The sequence below is a fragment of the Sander lucioperca genome, chromosome 18 (genome assembly GCF_008315115.2).
Source record: "Sander lucioperca isolate FBNREF2018 chromosome 18, SLUC_FBN_1.2, whole genome shotgun sequence".
NCBI classification, from domain to species: domain Eukaryota; kingdom Metazoa; phylum Chordata; class Actinopteri; order Perciformes; family Percidae; genus Sander; species Sander lucioperca.
The window spans coordinates 25,939,947-25,961,019 of record NC_050190.1 but is presented as its reverse complement, the minus strand read 5'-3'; the positions used below and the strand labels follow the sequence as shown (position 1 = coordinate 25,961,019).

General features: G+C 41.4%; 1 protein-coding gene across 3 annotated transcripts in view; it reads right to left on the bottom strand.

The window, feature by feature from the left end:
- Window positions 1-21,073, bottom strand: part of zfyve26 (zinc finger, FYVE domain containing 26) — a 38,967-nt gene that overhangs the window by 14,085 nt on the left and 3,809 nt on the right. The window contains exons 5-25 of one of the 3 annotated variants that reach the window (XM_031309820.2): window positions 19,871-20,023; window positions 18,773-19,094; window positions 15,941-16,065; window positions 15,587-15,751; window positions 15,386-15,474; window positions 15,131-15,282; window positions 14,822-15,034; window positions 13,656-14,267; window positions 11,907-12,071; window positions 10,660-10,805; window positions 9,459-9,702; window positions 8,432-8,695; window positions 8,111-8,230; window positions 7,734-7,904; window positions 6,862-7,095; window positions 5,756-5,861; window positions 3,490-4,325; window positions 3,026-3,225; window positions 1,966-2,070; window positions 565-687; window positions 108-284 (exon numbers count right to left, since the gene is read on the bottom strand). In XM_031309820.2, the coding sequence (XP_031165680.1) occupies window positions 108-284; window positions 565-687; window positions 1,966-2,070; window positions 3,026-3,225; window positions 3,490-4,325; window positions 5,756-5,861; window positions 6,862-7,095; window positions 7,734-7,904; window positions 8,111-8,230; window positions 8,432-8,695; window positions 9,459-9,702; window positions 10,660-10,805; window positions 11,907-12,071; window positions 13,656-14,267; window positions 14,822-15,034; window positions 15,131-15,282; window positions 15,386-15,474; window positions 15,587-15,751; window positions 15,941-16,065; window positions 18,773-19,094; window positions 19,871-20,023 (4,722 nt within the window). The remainder of the gene's footprint in view (window positions 1-107; window positions 285-564; window positions 688-1,965; window positions 2,071-3,025; window positions 3,226-3,489; window positions 4,326-5,755; window positions 5,862-6,861; window positions 7,096-7,733; window positions 7,905-8,110; window positions 8,231-8,431; window positions 8,696-9,458; window positions 9,703-10,659; window positions 10,806-11,906; window positions 12,072-13,655; window positions 14,268-14,821; window positions 15,035-15,130; window positions 15,283-15,385; window positions 15,475-15,586; window positions 15,752-15,940; window positions 16,066-18,772; window positions 19,095-19,870; window positions 20,024-21,073) is intronic. The other 2 variants (XM_031309822.2, XM_031309821.2) reach the window with 2 other exon arrangements.

Below are 21,073 nucleotides of genomic sequence, written 5' to 3'. Positions count from 1 at the left end.
TGTTACAGCACATACAGTAAAGACTGCTGCTCTGAAGATACATACCAATCTAAAAGATATTACTGCTTAATACTATTCAAAGATGACATCAGTGCAAATTCACAAACCTTAGAGCCCAGATGGAGGGCGTGGATGTGACGCCGACGCGCTGGAGACACCTGCCTCTGGAAATGCAGGGTGAGGTAGTCAGCCAGGAAGTGACAGGCAGCCAATCCGGGGCGGCGGTCCAAAGCACGCTCACAAACGTCTAGGCCGACCACAAAGTCTGAGAGGCCTTCCAGTAACTGGAAAAAATAAGTAAGGGGGCAAAGGAAATTGACAAAAAGAGAGAGAAACTTTCACAGCAATAATTGTAAAAATCACAGTTGAAGAGGCTAAATGTGTGTTTAAATGTGAAATTATAATGCTTTCTCTCCTAAGGGAACTAAACATTTAACAGGGTATATAGGTAGCATATGCCTGTTAAGTTAGAAGTCAGGATTAATTTGGTGATCCCTGAAACATTTCTGACAAATGTACCAATGTTTTATACAGCCTACAATTGATTTCAATTTAGATCTTGACCTGGAAAGCCTCATCTGTCTGTCCCTTCTCCAGCAGATGAAGCAAATGCTCAGTCTGTAGCTGCAGTCTCAGCTGGTCGGATACAGGATAGAGCTCAACCCACTGGGTACAAAGAGCAAACTCCTGCAAAGAAAAGAGGAATCACATTATACATTTAAATCATAAAGAAAAGGTCTACACACTGTAGCTCTGTTACGTGGAATTTATTAGCACATCCACAAACAAGTAACGTTCTGAGCTTTTGCTTAAAGAGAGCATTAGCATTACTACAATGCACCGTTTGTCATGTTATATGAAGAAACAAATGAATATGTGCTTTACAGATTAAGGTGTGTGTTAAGTCGTTTGCTCTTGTTTGATGAAGGTAAATATGCGAGAGCTTGTAGACCTGATATGAGCACTTACTTAATCACTGTGAGAATTTACAGAACAAAAATCGAAATTTAGAAATTTTCACTTTGTTTTCACACATGTGAGGTGAATTCGAAGTCACAGAAAGAAGAAAAACACATGAGAGCTGGTTAAAAAACACATCTACAAGCTCTCGCATTTTGCACCATATTTACCTTCATATAATAATTTACAATGAGTGACTGTTTACTAAGTAAACAGCTGCAGCTGTGTGGTACCTGTGACTTTTCAACTCTTGAGCTCTGAGCTCATCACATGTCACTTTACCTTTAAACCAACCCTTTATCTTGTTACACTTTACGTAACAACTGTTTACACCTGTGTGTGTGTGTGTGTGTGTGTGTGCTTGTTTTACTATTTTCGTGGGGTCCAAAAACTGGGGAATACAGTATACTTGTGGGGTCTGCACAGCCTTGTGGGGCCCAAAATGCTGGACCCCACAAGTTTAAAGGGCTGTTTGAGGGTTAAGACTTGGTTTTAGGATTAGGGTTAGAATTAGGTTATGGTTATGGTTAGGGTAAGGGTTAAGGTTAGGCATTTAGTTGTGATGGTTAAGGTTAGGGTAAGGTGCTAGGGAATGCATTATGTCAATGACGGGTCCCCACAAAGATAGTGAAACAACCGTGTGTGTGTGTGTGTGTGTGTGTGTGTGTGTGTGTGTGTGTGTGTATATTGTATATATTTACTTCTCATTATGCATATATACATTACTACATTCCTTTTTACATGCAGTCTTATTCATTTACAATACTGTCTACACAACTTGATTAAATAATTATATTACTTCATACATATTTCATTGGTTTTATATTTAAGCCATATGTCTTTACTTGCACTATTGTTTTCTTTTGTCTAAGATTCAGATTTGGTTTTACTTGTGCGTTATTTAATGAGTATTGTTGGAGGTGCCCGAGGCCTAAGAATTCCATTGCCAACGACTACTTCTGTTAGTGTTGTGCACATGACAAATAAAGAACCTTAAACACCTACTTTTGCCTCCACCATCATAGATAACAGGGACTCGGAGTTTGTCTTGGACTCCGTTCTCAGTTCCTGCCAAGAGGCCCATGGCAACGGAGGCTGTAAATTCAACATCTGTGACAAGAGAAGAATAAGACAATTTGTTCGTCAAAGTCGAATTACGTCACTGAAGAATGTTGTGTGTAGTGATGTATAACTATGTCAACACCAGACTGACATAGTTTGGCATGACTATAGCCAAATGAGACGGCAGCCGAAACTGGTACCAGCAAGTACTGACAGGAACACAGGCTGCCTGAATACACTGAAAGGCTTATATTTCTCAGTTTTGATATTAACAATTACTCTCCCATCTTGAATTTGCTAGCTCAGTCTGGTTTCCATATACATTTTCCATATACATTAAAATCCAGAGAAAAACTAATAAATGAATCCCAGGAATAAAACATTTGTCATATGAAGAGAGATTGATAAAATTACATTTACCAACAGAAGATACAGAGGAGACATGTTGAGGTTTATTAACTTAGCAACTGTTGAGCCTCTCTTTCATTTTTGGTACGATTTAAGAGGGAATTCTTTAAAGCTATACCCCAGAACAGGCTTGTCTGAAAAGAAAAACTATTTTCTTTACACTTGTAAAAGCATGGAACGAGTTGTGAGGTCTCAGTGAAAAACCTCTTTCAAGAATAGGTTGGATACATTTTGTCTGTCAAAAGATGTCATGTACAATTATAAAGCTGGTTTGTAACTTAGGTAACTTATTTATGAAATGTAAGTAACTTTTTAATCATGAAATTAACGTGATTTATGAAATTAGTGTGCTTTCAAATGTGTTTATATCATTTGTGCTGTTGTACACAATGTTTGAGTCTGGAATAGAGGATTTTATATCCTGTACCAGAAATGTTCAATAAGTTCCAATACATTTCTCTTGTTATAACAGCTCTATGTACATGTATCTACTAGGTTTGAATGCTTGCATGACCACTTTGCTGTAGTAGCATATATCAATTTCCCTGGAGATTAAAAATAAGTAACTTAGTCTGAAATCAGCTCTATAAATTACCCAGCGATAGAGGTCCAGTTCTTTATTCTTGAGCTCTAAGTCTGTTCTCAGCGAGGTCTCTGTGCTCGGGTCGTTGAGGCAGAACTCGAGCAGCTCCAGGCAGGCGGACAGAGGCCAGCGCTCCAGAGCCTGCAGGGCAACACGGGCTCGCAGGTTAGCATCCTGTACGCGGAACAGCGGACCTATACCTTCATCTCCATCTGAACATAAAAAGAAAAAGATAAACAACATTTTAGTTAAATTTCTAACAACTGTAAAGTAACTTCTGCATTTAACATCCAGGAATCTACAAAAAAACATTGGAAGAAGGCTTTAGAAATAGATCAGTAATAACAAAACAAAAGAAAAGAAGGAGAGGAGCTGTTAATCAGTATTTATTAGAAGTTGGATCTTAAATCTTTTATACCAAATGTCACCAAAGCATCCCTGCCTTTTGAAAAAATGCATTTACCATCATTACTTACCTTCTAAGGCAGCACAGGCAAGCAGGCGGTCTCTTAGCGCCCCCTCCTGGCTGCAGCCTTGCCCATACAGCTCCAGCAGACTGAGGGCACGGCCCAGGTCTCTGGAGGAAAGAGCCTTCTGGAAGGCCTCAGCAGCCACAGCCTGGGCTACGTCTTCTTGAGGCCCAGACAGCAGCAGACTGACAAGGGGTTTCCCACAAATAACCGCCCCTAGTCCAGCAGAACCTTCCTCGCCCTCACTTAACAGGGTGCCCAACAATGGTTCAGCCATGGTGTGAAGGTAAGCCCGGAGAATAGGGAACTCCTTCAGGAGGTTATCTGCTTCACGAGAAATCTGCTCCCCATCTAGGACTGCTTCCTTACGGCTGCTTCGGAAATAGCCAGACCATCCGGAGGATTGCGTCCGGGCAGTTTCTCCTTTGGAGGCACTCAGACACGCCAGTGTGGCCAGTAAAGGGGAGCGAGACTTTAGGAAAGACAGGGCCGATGGTGTGAGGAGGAAAGAGCTTGAGGAAGAGGAGGATGAATGAGATGGTGGGGAGGTGGAGAGGATGGTGGGTGTCGGTGAGCGCTCCTCCACTGAGGCCTCAGACTCAGAGCTCGCATCAGACTGAGGCTCTGCGATTCCCAGAGTGGGCATGTGCTCCTGAGCATGCTGTTGGAGCAGGACGGACAGACTGGCAACACCGAACACTCCGTCGTCTTTCTTGGCCTGATTGGAGTCTCTGTCATCACCTGGACAGGAGCTCCACACAGGCAGAGTCTCACAGCAGCGCTGGACGATCACCTGCTGCACGCTCAGTCGCAGACCTTCCTGCTGCAGCAAGGACAGCACTCTGAGATAAAACATGAAATAGTAAAGTAAGCTGTTGACTTCACACAGCACGCAGTTTTATCTTCTCATTGTTGTATATCAGGGTTTTCCCCAGTGTATTACAAGCCTGCTGGCCCACCAGGCCAAAGTCGCCCCCCATCAGGCCTTTTTTTTTTGTATTTTTAAGACGTTTATTAAACTACAGTTACAGTGGGGCGGCTCGGTTGGATACTTAAACGTAGTCATATTTTCAAATCTCCAGTTAGCTTTTAGCTCTGACTTAATGTAGGGCCCTATGGAATCTGTCTTATAGCTTTTTTAAATTCTCAATATCGCAATTGCGTCCAAGATTTATGGATATCACAGAAACTATTGGGGTCTACATTAATACTGCCATCAGTCTGTGAATGGCCCCAGGCGGGCCCTCGTAAAAAAGACACTTGCCATCAAGGCTAAACAACTTTTCTGGGGGAAGCCCTGTACTGTATATCCCCTCCTTCGCAGTTTTAATGTCGGCACCACTTTTATAAAAATGTTTCATCCCTGTTTTATTGAATCTGTTCCTCCTCTTCTTTTATCTGTTGGCACGGCTCACTTTCTGTCAAAGAGAAACATCGCCTGCAAGGCATTGCAAAGGTGTGCAGCAAAATCGCTGTAACGCCACTGAACAGCCTCCATGACCTGTATCAGGACAGATTCTTAAGGTAAGCTAAATCCATCTTGGCTGATCCGAGCCGTGCCAGTTTATGCTGCTACCATCAGGGCGCAGATACAATCTGCCGCAATGTAGAACAAATAGGTTTAAGAGGGCATTTATTCCTGCTGCTATTGGCATAGTCATTTTTTAATTATTTTGTTGTGCTTTTTATTTATTGTTTGCACTTGTGGTTTATGTATTACTGCTGTCTGGAAACCAAATTTACCTCCAGGGATAATAAAGATACCTTGAACCTCTTTCATACTACCATTAACGGATGGTTTTGCATCGATCCAAGGGTAATATTAAACCTGAAACCTGCAGCATTCCCCATTGTGCTGCCCCCAAATATAAAGCCTCTACTGTGAGGCATCTTCTACCTCTTCCCACCTCATTACTAAGCAACTTGCAGAATGCAATGTCATAGACTTACTAAGTTATATGATCACAAATGAATGATTTCCTTTACCGTTATTGTCAACTAGCACAGGGGTGACCGGACAACCCAATTAGCATTTCTGAATAGCTTGCAGAAAAATGTTAAGTGTCTCTCACAATTAAGCTAAAAATATGACAGATTTGGATTTCAGTTTCATTCACGTTAACCATTAGACCGTTTCTACAGTGCACCAGCTGTGAGGCACACATTGTAGCTGCAGTTTAGGTAGCCGTGTGTAACAAGGTGAGGAATAACATAGCATGCAAACTGCAGGCTTATGTATACTTATGTATAGTCACATTGACTGTGTGCGTACCTGTCAGGAGACACCTGCCTGTCAAACAGCAGGTGGGAGAGAAGCTGAAATGGGGCTTGAACCAACACCAGTAGTGGATTCCCAAGCTTCACTTCACTGCTCTGGTCTAAGAGAAACAGCAAGACAGGCAAACCCAGGTATAAGAAGAAGAAGAGTCACTGTTGGGCCCTGCCTGGTATAGTCACTATTTAGGTAGAATTGGCTTTAGTTTGGTATAAGAATGAGCTTATCATCAAGTGCCTGCTGATTTGATTCCCAGTACCAACTGGGATAATGAAGGTAGGGGGGAAAAAGTGTTAATAGGGGGGGAAAGTGCTAACCGCTAAGATGAGATGGTGAGGTCTGAAAGCAGCAAGATTTTTTTTTTAATAAAACACTATAAAAGCACTATGAACTTAAACTACATAAACTTTTAAACAGTCCTTCCAGAAAAATGCGGAGTTTTTTTTGTGATTGTTGCGGGCAAAAATCCTTGATTATGCGGCTCGTTTTCTTAAAAAATGCGATGGAATATGCGGGATATTTATGCAATTTTATGCGATGAAATTGCGGGAACTTGCAAAAATTGCGGGAACTTGCAAAAATTTCAGGAACTTGCAAAAACTGCGGTTTCATCATGGCTTCATCGCGGGGTTTGCAGCTTTTCGATGATGTTCACGTCATGTAATTACGTCACTTCATAATGTTCCCATGGCAACAGGGGAAAATGGCTGCTCTTGTGTGAAGTAAACGCAACATTTTTCAACTTTCTGCTAAGATATGCGTGACTTTTTTGCAACGAAAATGCGGGGATTATGAAATCATGCAAGCCCCGCATATTTTGTGCGGAAATCGGCAATTTATGCGGCAAAAGTGTGGCGTATTTGAAAAAATGCGGCCCCCGCATAAATATGCGTACTTTGGCTGATTATGCATTGAATTATGCGATCGCATAATCGCGTTTTTCTGGAGGGACTGGTTAAAGAGCTGTTGGTAGAAGCTGCTGTTGCAGCTTTTGCATAAGGCAGAAGAATCTGAAGACTGATACTTCTGTTTTCAGATCAGCATCCTTTTCCCCAAAAGGACACAGAAAGCATTCATCTCTCCTAACTGGCAAATAATTTTACCTTCCGATCCAAGGCTGCGCACTAACACAGACGCTAGTGTGTTGACGTAGTCGAGGAAACTGCGCACATAATCTGGTCTGGCAAGATCTCCGTCCGGCTCGAAGGGGCAAAGCTGATCCAGAGAACGCAGCAGCTGCTTCATGCTGGAGCGCACAGGGTGAGCGTCCAGCTCCGACTGCTTCAGACTGGACTGTTCAACCAACTGGGCCAGAAGAGCGCTGCCCACACTGCCCTCTGTTAAAACGAGAGTAGGGCGGCTCGATTATGAAAAGAAAAAAAAAAAAAAAAATCATAATCGCGATTATTTTGGTCAATATTGAAATCAATATTAACACGATTACTCAGTCTTTCGGAAAGATGTTGCAATTGTTGAACTTAAAAAACAGTGAAAAAGTTAAACAAATCAACAGTGATAACACCTAGAACTGTGACATTTCCCCTTAATACTTTTCCCGTGAAAAAAAAGAAATTCAGAACACAAGACAAAAATTAGATAATTCTGTTTTTGTGCTCATTAGGAGCCGAAACTGTAATCACGATTACAATTTTGATTAATTGCACAGCCCTAAACGAGAAGTAACACAAAACATACAGAACATTCTAACGTTCACACAGAATGCTAAAAACAATATAGGTCTTTAATCCTGCAACACATTTTCTTCTGGTGTATTGAAGTTATCCAAATCGTATCTGACATTACAAAAGACGTGGTCTCACACATTCCTGGGAAACTTACAACAGAGCTCCAAGACATGTAAGTGAAAATACTTTGAGCGGTGAGGTTTACTGTGTAGTTCAACATTTATCTAACCAAAACAAAGTCAATGCTAACTTTATTGCATTAATTGCAAATTCATGGTTCCTGTGCCGACCTGTGCCATCTGTTGCAGCGCTCAGGGTGTGCAGGGTGGTCTCCAAACGTTGCCCGAGACTGAGCCGAGCAGCCATGCACTCTTCACTCAGTGCTGGGTAGCAACACAGGAGCACTTCCTGGATGCAGCAACCAAATGGGCTGGCGAACACTTGGTCTTCCCCGACAGCTTCTATGAACAAGAGCGGATCTGTAACCAACAAACTATTCTGTACATTTGCTTCATTTTTTATATTAAGTCTCTGGTCGGGAAAGTAATATTGTCTGCAGGTCATTGTGCGATTGGCCATTTCCATTATTGGAGCAGCCAAATGGGCATGTTAATATCCATGTAAATACACATTTTCTAATTAAAAATGTTGGAGTGTTTGTATTCACCTGTTTTGACAGAGCTCTTATTAGTAGCAGAATGATTCAGGATCTTGTTGATCTGCTGCAATACCATAGGGAATCCACAGATCCCCTCAGAATGGGGAAGCTTAGAGTCAACCCTTACTCCTGGGGAGGGAGACAGGGAATGAAGATGAAAACCAAAATAACTACCTGTGCAAAGCTGCTAATAAACACATGAAATTGTAGTTGGTCTCGTTAACTCTCCATTTTTAAAGAAATCTGTTCTGTAACCTGCACCATCGACAATACGTCATCAACATTGCCAAACATGCTTCCGAGAAAGACCCTAAAATTCAGGCTGCATACCTTGAGCCTCCAGGCTGCTGTTGAGTCTGCGCTCTGCGGTGTCCAGCAGCTGTCGGGACGTCTTCCAGAGCTGACAGTGGCAGCAGGCCAGGTCGAAGGCAGCCATGGCTGCTGGGCTGAGCTCCTCCAGCAGTGTGTAAAGGAGGCCGGAGGGGTCTGACGTGCAGCGGCTCAGCCAGTAGCCGTCCTCCAGTGAGGGCATCGGGTGAGCGGGGGTGCTGAGGAGACGTTCTGCTATGTCCGAGATGGAGTAGAAAGCCACACCTGCAGAGAAGACCCCGAGTTATCTACTGTACGTGATATACATGTTATGTGGCAATAAAAACATTGAAAATGTAAAAAAGTAAAGCACATATTACATGAAAATAGTAAGTAAATCTTTACTATAAAAACAACAGTAATAAATAATCTTAACCTGCTTTCCCACATTACAGGTAAACACAAAGGGATCAAAGCCGTAAAGGCCAATGTAACAGATGCGTCCTGACACCTGGATATCAAGATAAAACATAAACAATAACATTTGCATTTATGATATTTGCAGCTTAGTGGTATATTTTATTCCACTGGATGACTACGTGTATACAAAGTTACAATATGATATTCCCAGCACAGCCCAACTGAATTTGAGTATATCCAGTCCCTCAGAGTCAATCAAGAGCTTTTTTTCTATAGACTCACCATGTTGAATGTTTTGAGTGTTGAATTAAAAATGGAAAAATAAAGTAAATTTATGTAAGGAGTTCAACTTGCTCTCCTTGGCTACATGTCTATGCCACAGCTGCATACAGTACAGCAGCTTTACATCTATTCTTTGGACATTGTTCAAAGACATTCTGCTAAAAGTGCTCTAAAAAACTAGACCTGCAAGCAAGTATATGAAGGCTGAAAGCGCACAGATTTTGCAACAAGGAGGACGAGGCTATGTTTGAAAGGGGCTCAATCAGGTGGTTATACATGCATTTTATTACTTAAATTAAGAATTAAAAGCAACATAAAATCCTGAGTAGGAAAAGAGATGTTGAACCTGCAGCAGCAGCGCTTCCGATGGCCTGCAGGGTTAATCGCCCGCTGCTGCCCAGCCGACTCCTCCCTGCGGCGGACACAGCCGCTGTCCCCAAACCCTCTGAGGAAGATGAGGATGAAGACATAGACTGGCTCTCCATCTTCTGCTCCACCTGTCCCAACTCCACCAGGACTTCTTTGTAGCGCTCCATGAAAACCAGCTCACCACAACAGGCAGATGTCTCCAGATCAAACACCAGAGACACCTGCAGAGAAGCCAAGAAATGTTAAAAAAGATGTACCACAATCATAAGTAGAAGTAGTTGTAGTATTAATAATATTGGTAGTAAACCAATAAGAGTAGGGGTAACTATTAGTAGTAGCAACAGTATTAGTTGTATTACAAGTATCAAAATGAGGAACATTAACTTTGAAGTTGGTAAAAAAACAAATGGGTTTTTTAAAAAAAAACATAAAGGGCCCTATCTTGCACCCGGCGCGACGCAAGTGTCTTTGCTAGTTTCAGACCGACGCAGTTGTCAATTTCCCGTCCAGCGCCCGTGTCGTTTAAATAGCCAATGCACCTGCGCCCATCTTTGCGCCCATGGGTGTGCTGGTCTTACAGGGAGGTGTGTTCAGGTGAATTCTTGGCGTATTGCTATCTTGAGGCAGCGGGAAGTGAACGCACCATTGACCAACAAAAACCTGGTCTAAAGTCAATAGCGCAGCATTTCATTGTTATTTTAACAGCAAATTAGTAAAATGCGTCTAGGCTCATGCACAGCGCGCACACTATGCTTGTTACACAAACACCCACACCAACCCACACACACACCCACACCCACACCCACACACACAGGGAAGCGCAGCAGCACACAAACATGCAAAAGATTACAAATAAAAACATTACGGTGCAAATCCACCATCATAATAGCAATGCGCCAAGGTCCAAACGCGCCTGGCTTTTAAAGGGAATGGGAGATGACACGCTGATTGGTTTATTGCATGTTACGCCCAAAACACACCTATGAATTAATGAAGATACTAAGTACAACCCTTTTGAACCACGCGCCCGGCGCACGGACCCTTTTTTCCGCCGTTAAACTAGTAAAAGTGGATTTGGACACGCCCTAAACGCACCTGCGCCAGGTGCTTCACGCTGTGAGCTTAGATCGTTAAAATAGGGCCCAAACTCTTTTTCAAGTCCAGCTTGCCACACAGACCTGATGCGCCTCCATGAAGTTCCCTCGGCGGATGCAGGACATGAGCAGAGACTCTGGAGGGGACAGCATGGCGGGGACTAGCCAGCTGTGGGGACCTCCGCATGGACAGACCTCTAATTCCACACAGCCTGTCCTTCCTCCACCATCTGACAAAGGACAAATGCACTGTCATAAACCCAGAAAAAATAATATACAGTATCTCACAAAAGTGAGTACACCCCTCACATTTTAGTAAATATTTCATTATATCTTTTAATGGGACAACACTGAAGAAATTACACTTTGCTACAATGTAAAGTATTATGTGTACAGCTTGTATAACAGTGTAAATGTGCTGTCTCCTCAAAATAACTCAACACACAGCCATTAATGTCTAAATCGCTGGCAACAAAAGTAAGTACACCCCTATGTTAAATTCCCATAGAGGCAGGCAGATTCTTATTTTTAAAGGCCAGTTATTTCATGGATCCAGGATACTATGCATCCTGATAAAGTTCCCTTGGCCTTTGGAATTAAAATAGCCTCACATCATCACGTACCCTTCACCATACATACCTAGATATTGGCATGGGGTACTTTCCATAAAATCATCTCTCAGTGCAAATCAAACCAGCTATCTGCTAACTGAAATAAAACCATGCCAATCTCTAGGTATGGTGAAGGGTATGTGATGATGTGGGGCTATTTTAATTCCAAAGGCCAAGGGAACTTTATCAAGATGCACAGTATCCTCGATCCATGAAATAACTGGCCTTTAAAAATAAAAATCAGCCTGCCTCTATGGGAATTTAACATAGGGGTGTACTGACTTTTGTTGCCAGCGGTTTAGACATGTGTCTAAATAATGGCTGTGTGTTGAGTTATTTTGAGGAGACAGCACATTTACACTGTTATACAAGCTGTACACTAAATACTTTACATTGTAGCAAAGTGTAATTTCTTCAGTGTTGTCCCATTAAAAGATATAATGAAATATTTAATAAAATGTGAGGGGTGTACTCACTTTTGTGAGATACTGTACGTCTTAAAAACAACAACTTTGAATTCCCCTAAAAGACAAAAAAGCCAGGCCCTGACAGTTTAAAACAAGTGAAACTTCGACTTCATAATAAAATGATTTATGATCTCCTGTTCATTCTGTAAGACACCATTTCATTGGTGGAAAACCAAAAGATTGATCTGATTCAATGTGATTTGAACAGACCAAATCAAATGAAGGACAGGCTATTGTTGTTGTTATACCTTACCTGATGTGCTGGTGCTAACTTCTCCATTGTGTTTATCCACTGAGGTTTGTCTCTCTATAGCATGTCTCCCTGGTCTCTTCCTTCTCCTCAGGCTGGAGCTCTTGCTGCTTCCCAGAGAAGTGACAGGACAGCCGACAGCTGACAGCTGGAGAGGACTTTCTGAACCTGCAAGTGAATTTACCATTAAGAATGAATGCTATAATGCTATCTGAAATCAATCCACCCCTCATGCAAACATAAGAAGAAACGCACACTCAATTCAAACACAATTAAGAGTGATACATATGCCACCAGAGAGGCGACAGAAGGCTGGTTTTTACTCCCCAAGGCAAACACTTATTTCCTAAAATGCACAGAACTACAGTATATAGAGCGATGAAAATATGGAATTATTTACCACTGTTATTGACTTAATTAACACAGTTTAAAAAGCAAATTAAAAAAACATCTTGGGAGTATCATATTCGTAGAATGCCATGCAATTGGGAATTTTTTCTTTTTCTTTTTTTAGGAGTACTATGTTAAGGGTAATCAGTGTAAGCTTTGATTCATAGACACATATTGGTGTAAGTTTGACTCACTCGCTAATATATGTCATATGTCGAATGTAATGTTTAATGTATGTTTTAACAGTGCTAAGCATAAGTGAACACCATACCTAGAGATTGGCATGGGGTACTTTCCATAAAATCATCTCTCAATGCAAATCAAACCAGCTATCTGCTAACTGAAATAAAACCATGCCAATCTCTAGGTATGGTGAAGGGTATGTGATGATGTGGGACTATTTTAATTCCAAAGGAACTTTATCAGGATGCATAGTATCCTGGATCCATGAAATAACTGGCCTTTAAAAATAAAAATCTGCCTGCCTCTATGGGAATTTAACATAGGGGTGTACTGACTGTATTTTAAGGAAGAACATTTATTTATTTACGATACATTATTCATTCACAAAGAAAATTGGTGTCCTTAAAGGTTGGATTTTTCCTCATTTTTTGAATTAAGGCATTAAGATCATTTTCCAAAAGATGATTTTTTTTATTCCTCTTTTTAGTCAACTTTCGCATGGGTGTATTCACTTATGCTGAGCCCTGTAACTGTGTTGAATTGCGTGGAGGAGGAGTAGCTGTACTTAAGGGGACAGTTAATGAAGATTCTGTGATAAACTAAACTAAACACAATACGATGAGCCACCAGTCAAATGTTTGTGAATTTTAGGTGTAGTTGATTTTCTTTTGTTATGTAATTGCTTTTGTTATGTAATTGTTAGTCTATATCGACCACAATTCATTTAGGGGATTGCTCCTGTGCCGCCGTCAAAGTCCCTCATTTTTGGCCGGACGTCCGTCACCTTCCTCTTCCTTTGTGTTGGCGTTCTAAACTCCGGTGGATTTCTGAGGACTATGGTTAACTGCTCCTCAGATCTCTGCAGGGTAAATCCAGACAGCTAGCTAGACTATCTGTCCAATCTGAGTTTTCTGTTGCTTGACTAAAACAACTTTTGAACGTACACGTTCCACCAAAACAAGTTCCTTCCCAGGACTATTTTGCGGAGGCACCGTTATTGCGTCCAGTGCACCGCCCTAGACGATTGTGATTGGTTTAAAGAAATGCCAATAAACCAGAACACGTTTTTCTCCCATTCCTGAATGCTGTGTGGACTAGCCAGACCATGTCATGCATGCAGAAAGAGTAAATCAAAAAACTAAGAGTAAAAGCTAAAGAGAAATATCATGTCCATCTCACCACTTCCAGTGCCCTGATTGCTGGTGATGATCTGCAGCCTCCACTGAGCCTCTGCCGTGCGCTTGGACAACCTCTGCAGGCGAGCCCCGAACGTTTCAGCAGTCACTGAGCAGCCGAGGTTCTCTGCCGCTTCGGTCTCTCGAGGCAGCGCTCTTCCCGCCTCCTGTCCCTCCTGCTGGCCCACCACACACATGCCCTCCAATCCTTCTTTCAACAGCTTCAAAAAACCTGCCATGGCCGTCACGTCGGCTAGAAACCCCCTGCAGCCCTGGATAAAGTGTCCCAGGTCCAGGTGACCACGGTGGACTGCTGTTAGTGAACTTGAACGCAGCTTCTGGTTCTCTTTCCTGATGTACTCCGTCTCACCCGTCTTTGCTTTGCTTCCCAATTCTACATTTGGGTTTCTTGTATCTGATAGAAATTCTGACTGAGTGGCATTCCCCGTGTTCTGGTTCAAGTTTATGTCTTTTTGGATCTGCTGGGCAAAGTCAGTGGTGGACAGGAAGAGAAGGGAGAAGATGTTCTCCAGAAGCTCCAGGCGGAACATGGCAGGCACGGCCTCCAGATAGAGCTGACACTCTGACAGATAGTTCTGGAACAGAAAATGGCAACCTGGAAAACACAACAAGATAAGAGAAGATCAAAGCCAAGGTATTATTTAGAACTATATAAGAAAAGATAACCAGCTTTAAACAAAGAACAATTCTTGTTGTAGTATTAAAGCACAATCAAGAAGTTATGTAGGAAAAGTGGAAAAGTCATTATTAAAACTTTTAAAAGAAAAACTCTCTTTTCATTTGTGTGTATGTGCTGCCATCCATTTTGATTTTGTGTCTCTTGACATGTGAACTATTTGGTGTCACCTGTTGAAAATAAAGCACAATCAACTGGGTAAAAAAGATGATTATTGAAGTTTAGAAAGAAAAGAATTACCAAAGCAATTACCTATATTTGGCTTACACATTTCTAGGTTATTTTTCAACATATTCTACTACTTTGCTTTTTTCAGTCAGTGGTGTATATTTAAACAGGTTACCCATGACACCAATGTCTACTTTGTCGCAAGCCGGAGATTATAATCAACTAAAACGAGCAGACAGGAAACTTTTCTATCATCTGTCATCAAACTAAAACTTCACCGCAGAAAAGAAACACAGCTTTTTCACCTTCTGAGGAAGTTGAGGTTTGGTCTTGGTCTATTTCTGCTTCAGACGGCTGGTGCTGCTGTTGCTGCATCGACTCGCACTCGGTACAATTTGAGTATTTATGTGCGTTTACACAGAGGGCGTAGATGGCGTACTTCATGGCACAGAACCCCTGGAACAATACTATGTTCCTCTGCACACCAGAACTGAGATTACTGACGACCTCAGTGTCTTCTGCAGGGGAAAATGTACATTATTCTCTTAGCAATTAACTGCTAAATAGTTTTTTGACTCCAATAAAGAAACAACAACAGAGATGAAGCTGCTGACCTGTTCCTGGTGAATTTGGCAGTTGCTGCAGCAGATCTAGTATCTTGCGCTCCTCAAACCAAGCCAAAGGAGTGAGGGAATGCAAAATATAGAGGGCAGAGTGATTGTCCAGAGTGTGAAGCTGTGCCAGCAATGCCTCCATGGAAATCCCACTGCACACAAACAATCACAAAAAAGTAAATATTAAAACAAATAAAAAAATAAAATGGAGTTAGATACCAGTCAAACTTAAAAAAAACAAAAACAGATGCTTACGGATTGTTGTTTTTACACCATTTAAGTATTCCAAGCTGAGAGGACAAAAGATTGGAAAACTCCTGCAGAACAGAGTCATTGGCTGGAGCCTAAGAAGAAGGTAAAGACTGTATCAGCGAATGACACGTAATAGCTGTTAACCAGCCGCAGAGGTGGAGGTATATGTGGATGTCTGGACAGGTGAATGATTTCAGCTCTGACCTGCTCTCGGTGCAGGATGCTGAGCAGCGTTTGAGCCGAACTCAGACTGCGACACTGAGTCCATCCCAGGAGCAACAGCAGACGAGATAACGGCTGGTACTCCGACTTCAGTAAGTCTCTCAGCGGAGAAAACTCCTCGTGTTTAATCAGGTCAAGTGCAGTAACCTACAGAAAGGAACCAATCCTATTACATTATTGAATCTCATCACATGCGGTTGCTAACCAACTTAACTTCAAGATCCAGTACTAATTATGAAAAATACAGAGTCATGGTACTGCTGAAAGAAGACTGTGTGCACTCTATTACGTCTAGTGGGAATTGAAATCTGGTTACAAAACTAGTATTCTACTTACCAAGACCTGCTCAAGGAAGTGCTTTCCACTACTAAGGCACTCAAAATAAATGGTCTTCCAAATGGATGGACGGTCCTTGTGGCAACATAAACTCAGGGCAAGCTTCTCAGCTTCAGGAAGGTCCACTAAGAGGGGGATATAAAAATAGAGGAAATAAGTTGATAAGGTTGACTTTTACTGTCTTAATGTGATCTTGTTTGTGTTGTGGTCTCTCCACTTTGTTGTAAAGCACTTTGAGCAACACTCTCTGTATACAAGGTAGCCTAGAAATCTAGACGCACCCTAGCGGAAGCAAATTTATTTTGCAGCCAGTCTAGGCACTCTCCGTTGGCTTGAGAGCTGGAAAAACCAAACTCTGGTCAGGCCAATCACATTCTGTATAGAGTCGGTAGGCGGGCTTATGGCTGTTGCAGCTGGGAACAGTCTTCTGGAAGACTTCAGCTTTTCTTTGAGAAAAGAACAAAGAACGGCACTGAAGTCATTCTTAAAAAAGGAAGATGTGTTTGGAGTTTTGCCGACCGGATACGGCAAAAGTTTAATCTATCAACTAGCTCCGCTAGCTTCTTCGTTGCTCTGGTTGGTTGGAGCGCTATCCTATTGCGTGCAGAGGGAATTTGAAAGACAACTGTTTATCCCGCCCCTCGGATTGAGCCCTGCCAATGCGGAGTTCCCAGACCCAACATCTTGATGTGGGTCTGGCTTGTCAGGCTATATAGAAGGTGCTATACAACTAAAGTTTACTAAAGTTTACTACTACTACTATCACTATCACTATCACTACTACTACTACTACTACTATTATTATTATTATTATCCAAAAAACTACTATACTATTATTTTAAAATGAATTTCTAGTATTCCAAAGGAATTTTGTTCCTCATTCCCATTGTTTCCGTACAGAGACTTTGTAAATAAGATATTATGGGAGGCATTTAGGGGTTAACCCTTGTTGAACATTACACTGTGTGTCTTCTTCTTCTTTACATTTTTCCTTAATATAAGCTTGGTTACACAGAGTTGGAATAAGAATTATCCTAATGCCATCACCACTCTCTATATAGGCTAAACCGTAAACCACCCATCAATCACCACTATTGGTATAATGCCAAATTGACAGCCAATATAAAGATCTTTAGAAAACGAAAGAAACTGTATGCAGATGCTAACAAAACTGCTGTTTTCATGACATTACCGGGAAGTAAAAACTGTGTTCGCAGCCACAGAAGCAGAAGTGTAATTAAAAGGTTATGCCAATGTTTGTTCTTTATAACTGAAATAACAAAAGACTAAAACCTAAGGTTATAAAAGACAACGTGACCGCTAAAACAGCTCAGAGGAGGAACTGATTTATAGGAACACACGGCTGTTTTACAAAGCAGTCTGGTCAAACTAATTAGCATGAAGATAGCTTAAAGGGCCACATCATAAATTCACAATAAAATATGTGCTTTAGTTTAAGTATAGGACAACTCCTGATGATACCAGTAGAATTCTTAACATCAAATTCTGTTTAACTTTTATCGATGAATTTAAGTCAAAGAAGAGACCGCTTTCCGTGGCGCCAAAACCAGTTTAATATCAGAGTAAGCTCAACATTTTAAATGGACTTCTCAATATCAGAGCTGAACACACTCAGTCTACCTTGTAGGGGCTTAATGATACATCGATCTGGATCGATAAATCGATTCAATGAGCCACTATCCAATATTATCAATGCAATATGGAAGTATCGATACATATTGTCTGTAAGATTCCCCTTTATTTTAGATTCCCACTTCATATTTATTCTTTTTATTAAAAATAATAGATTGTTTTTAATTTAAATGTCTGGAAGAGCTCAGTAATGAAATTGTCAAATCATATTTTAGTTTCTTTTTTGAGTTGCGACGACATTCCACTTCCGGGATTGTTCAAGTGCCGCCGGAAATTCTGCCGGATTCCCCTCTTTTCGGCCAGATGCCCGTCACCTTCCGCTTCCTTTGTGTTGGCATTCTAAACTCTGGTAGATTTCTGAGGACTATGATTAACTGCTCCTCAGATCTCTGCAGGGTAAATCCAGACAGCTAGCTAGACTATCTGTCCAATCTGAGTTTTTTGTTGAACCTTCTCCTTCCCGAGGCTATTTTGCAGAGGCACCGTTGCTCCGTCCGGCACATAGCCAAACAATTATGATTGGTTTTAAGAAATGCCAAAAAACCAGAGCATGTTTTTCTCCCATCCCGGAATGCTGTGTGGACTAGCCAGACCCTCCTCCGCAGCGCTGTGGAGGATGGTCTGGCAATATGAGACTACTATAAATTTCACTGTTAAATGGGCTTATGATATTGTCTCATATCGATCGCAGGCCCCTAAATTCAATCAAAATCGTATCATGGCAGACATTAAGATATCATCAAATATCGTACCGTTGTCCAAAGAATCAATATAAAACTGTAAACAAACTGTGATTTACACCTAGAGCTGGGCGATATGGAGAAAATCTGATTTCACAATATTATTGACCAAATACCTCAATGTCGATACTGCGACAATATTGTAGGGTTGACTATTGGTGTTTAACAAAATATTTTCACAATTAGATTTTAGGAAAATAATCATCAACAATGTGAATACAATGATTAAGTGGTTAAAGACAAATAATAGAACAGCTACAACAGTGGTAAGTTGAGAAAATGACATCACTTTACTGTAAAGTAGCTGTAGCCTGTAGCCTTTAAAACCAGGAAAAGACAACACTTACCATATTACAGTATCCAAAATCTGATCTAGTCACATATCACAATATCGATATAACATGGATATATTGCCCAGCCCTATTTACAGCCCTACTACCTTGTGTATCAGGCGCGCTCCTTAGCAGCTGATCCCTCTGAAGTCTCAAAGAGGTGGAACAGTAAACCGAGATGAGAGCATCACACTGAGGGCGAAGCAACGAGCTCAGGATCCTCTCCTCTTTCAGGGGACCGTCTCTGGCTGCCCACAGAGCCTCACACAGTGCCTCCAGCTGCCCGCCGCTTCTACCAGAGCTCTGTGGCATCACAGACAACACGGTGTAGATCTCCTCCACCCAGTTCTCCACCTTCGCTGGCCTTCTCTCCGGTTTCCCCAGTTCCTTCACCAGGTGTTGGATGAATGTGTGCTGCAGAGTGTGGTCCTGTAGGAGATGGAGCATGCTGGTGTTCCATCTATACATACACTCAAATGTTTGTTTATAGCTGAGCATTAAGGATTTGCAGATATGACATGATGTTAAAAATAACTTTAACATACTTCATAAAATGACCATTTAAAAAATAAATCTCTGGCAGAAAACAATAGTATATATTTACTCATTTTCATTTAATATGTTTACGCCATTTCACATGATAATTTTGTATTGAAATCACCCAGAACAAGGTCTATAGTGTCATGTGTAACTTTTAGAGCACTACATGGACAGACGCCGAAATATATCGCTGATTTGTTGACCCCTTACTCCTCTTTCCGCACGCTTCGTTCCTCAGGTCAAAATCTCCTGATGGTCCCAAAAACCCGCCTTAAAACTCGGGGAGACCGCTCCTTTCAGGCAGTCGCTCCCAAATTGTGGAATGCCCTGCCCCTGTCGCTGCGTGTGACCGATTCTATCGTTTATTTTACAAAACAGCTGAAGACACTCCTATTCAGACAAGCTTTCACTTGACTGAGCTATCGTTGTTTTTATGTTTGTATGATGTTTTTTAAATTGTTAAACTTGCTGCATGTAAAGCACTTTGTGACTCTGTCTGTGATAGGTGCTATATAAATAAAGTTTACTTACTTACTTACTATGTGTTACATTTTTAATTCATGTGCACACATGTACATAAATTTATATTTTGCATGTTATATAGCACTTTATATAGTTTTTAATCATTGTGTGGTACTTTATAGTTAGAATATGTTTGACTCTACCTGTAAGAAATGTGCTAAAGACTGGGCGAGCCTGGGCTTCTTTTTCTCCAACAAGGTTCGCAGGCAAGACTCAACGACAGCATCTGTTGTTCTTGAACCCTCTGGGGCCTGTTGCCCAGACTGTGTGTCCAGGAAGGCCTGGTGCAACTCCTGCTGAAAGATAATTCATCTCAGTCTATAGTCACAACATGTAAAACAGAACAAATCAAGTGGATCTTAGTACATTGTGTCTTAATCTAATTAAAGGTCAAATGATTTCCGATCTAATTTTCACTACATCATTAGGGCTGAACGATCGATTGCATTTGCAATAATATTGGTATATGTTAAAACGAGATTTTTTTAACCGCTAAGTGTGCTCTGGTCACGTGACACGCAAGAATAAAGCAGTCTGCATAGGAAGCATCAACATGGCACGCTACCATACCTTGACCTGTTGTACAATCAGGCTCAACAGAACCCGACACTGCAGAAACTCTTTAAAAAAGAAGATACTGCGTCAGGTATTGTGCAAAACCTGCCTTGCTACCTCACGGGGGAAGACTACTAACCTGTATCAGCACTTAAAAAAAGAGCCATGTACAACGAGTTGTTTGTCTTTGTTGAATAATACAGAAGATAAAGAGCTTAAAAAAGAATCACATTTTAAAGGACAATTCCGGCACAGATGTGTACCCACTCTGTCATTCTCTGGGACATGTTTTCATGCTAATCGAATGTGTTTGTAGCTTGAAACAAGCTAGCACGGACCGCTGATTAGCTTACAGCGCTAGTATTCGGGGCACTGGGAAAGTAAAAACTAATCCCTATTTATACCACTAAAAAGGCTCAAAATATCACCAAACTTCAACGGTAGCATAATGAGGGTCCCCAAATGTTAACCGAAGCATTGAGAACTTTGTAAGTGTACAGACAGTTTATTAAAAAGATAGTTTAGGAAGACAGTAGCTCCCAAGACGGCGGCCGCCTGTATACGAGCACGCGACTGTCTTCCTAAACTATCTTTTTAACTGTATGTACACTTACAAAGTTCTCAATGCTTCGGTTAACATTAAGGGATTTGTTTTTACTTTCCCTGTGCCCCGAATACTAGCGTTGTAAGCTAATCAGCAGTCCACTGATAGCTAGCTTGTTTCAAGCTACAAACACATTCGATTAGCATGAAAACATGTCCCAGAGAGCGACAGAGTGGGTACACATCTG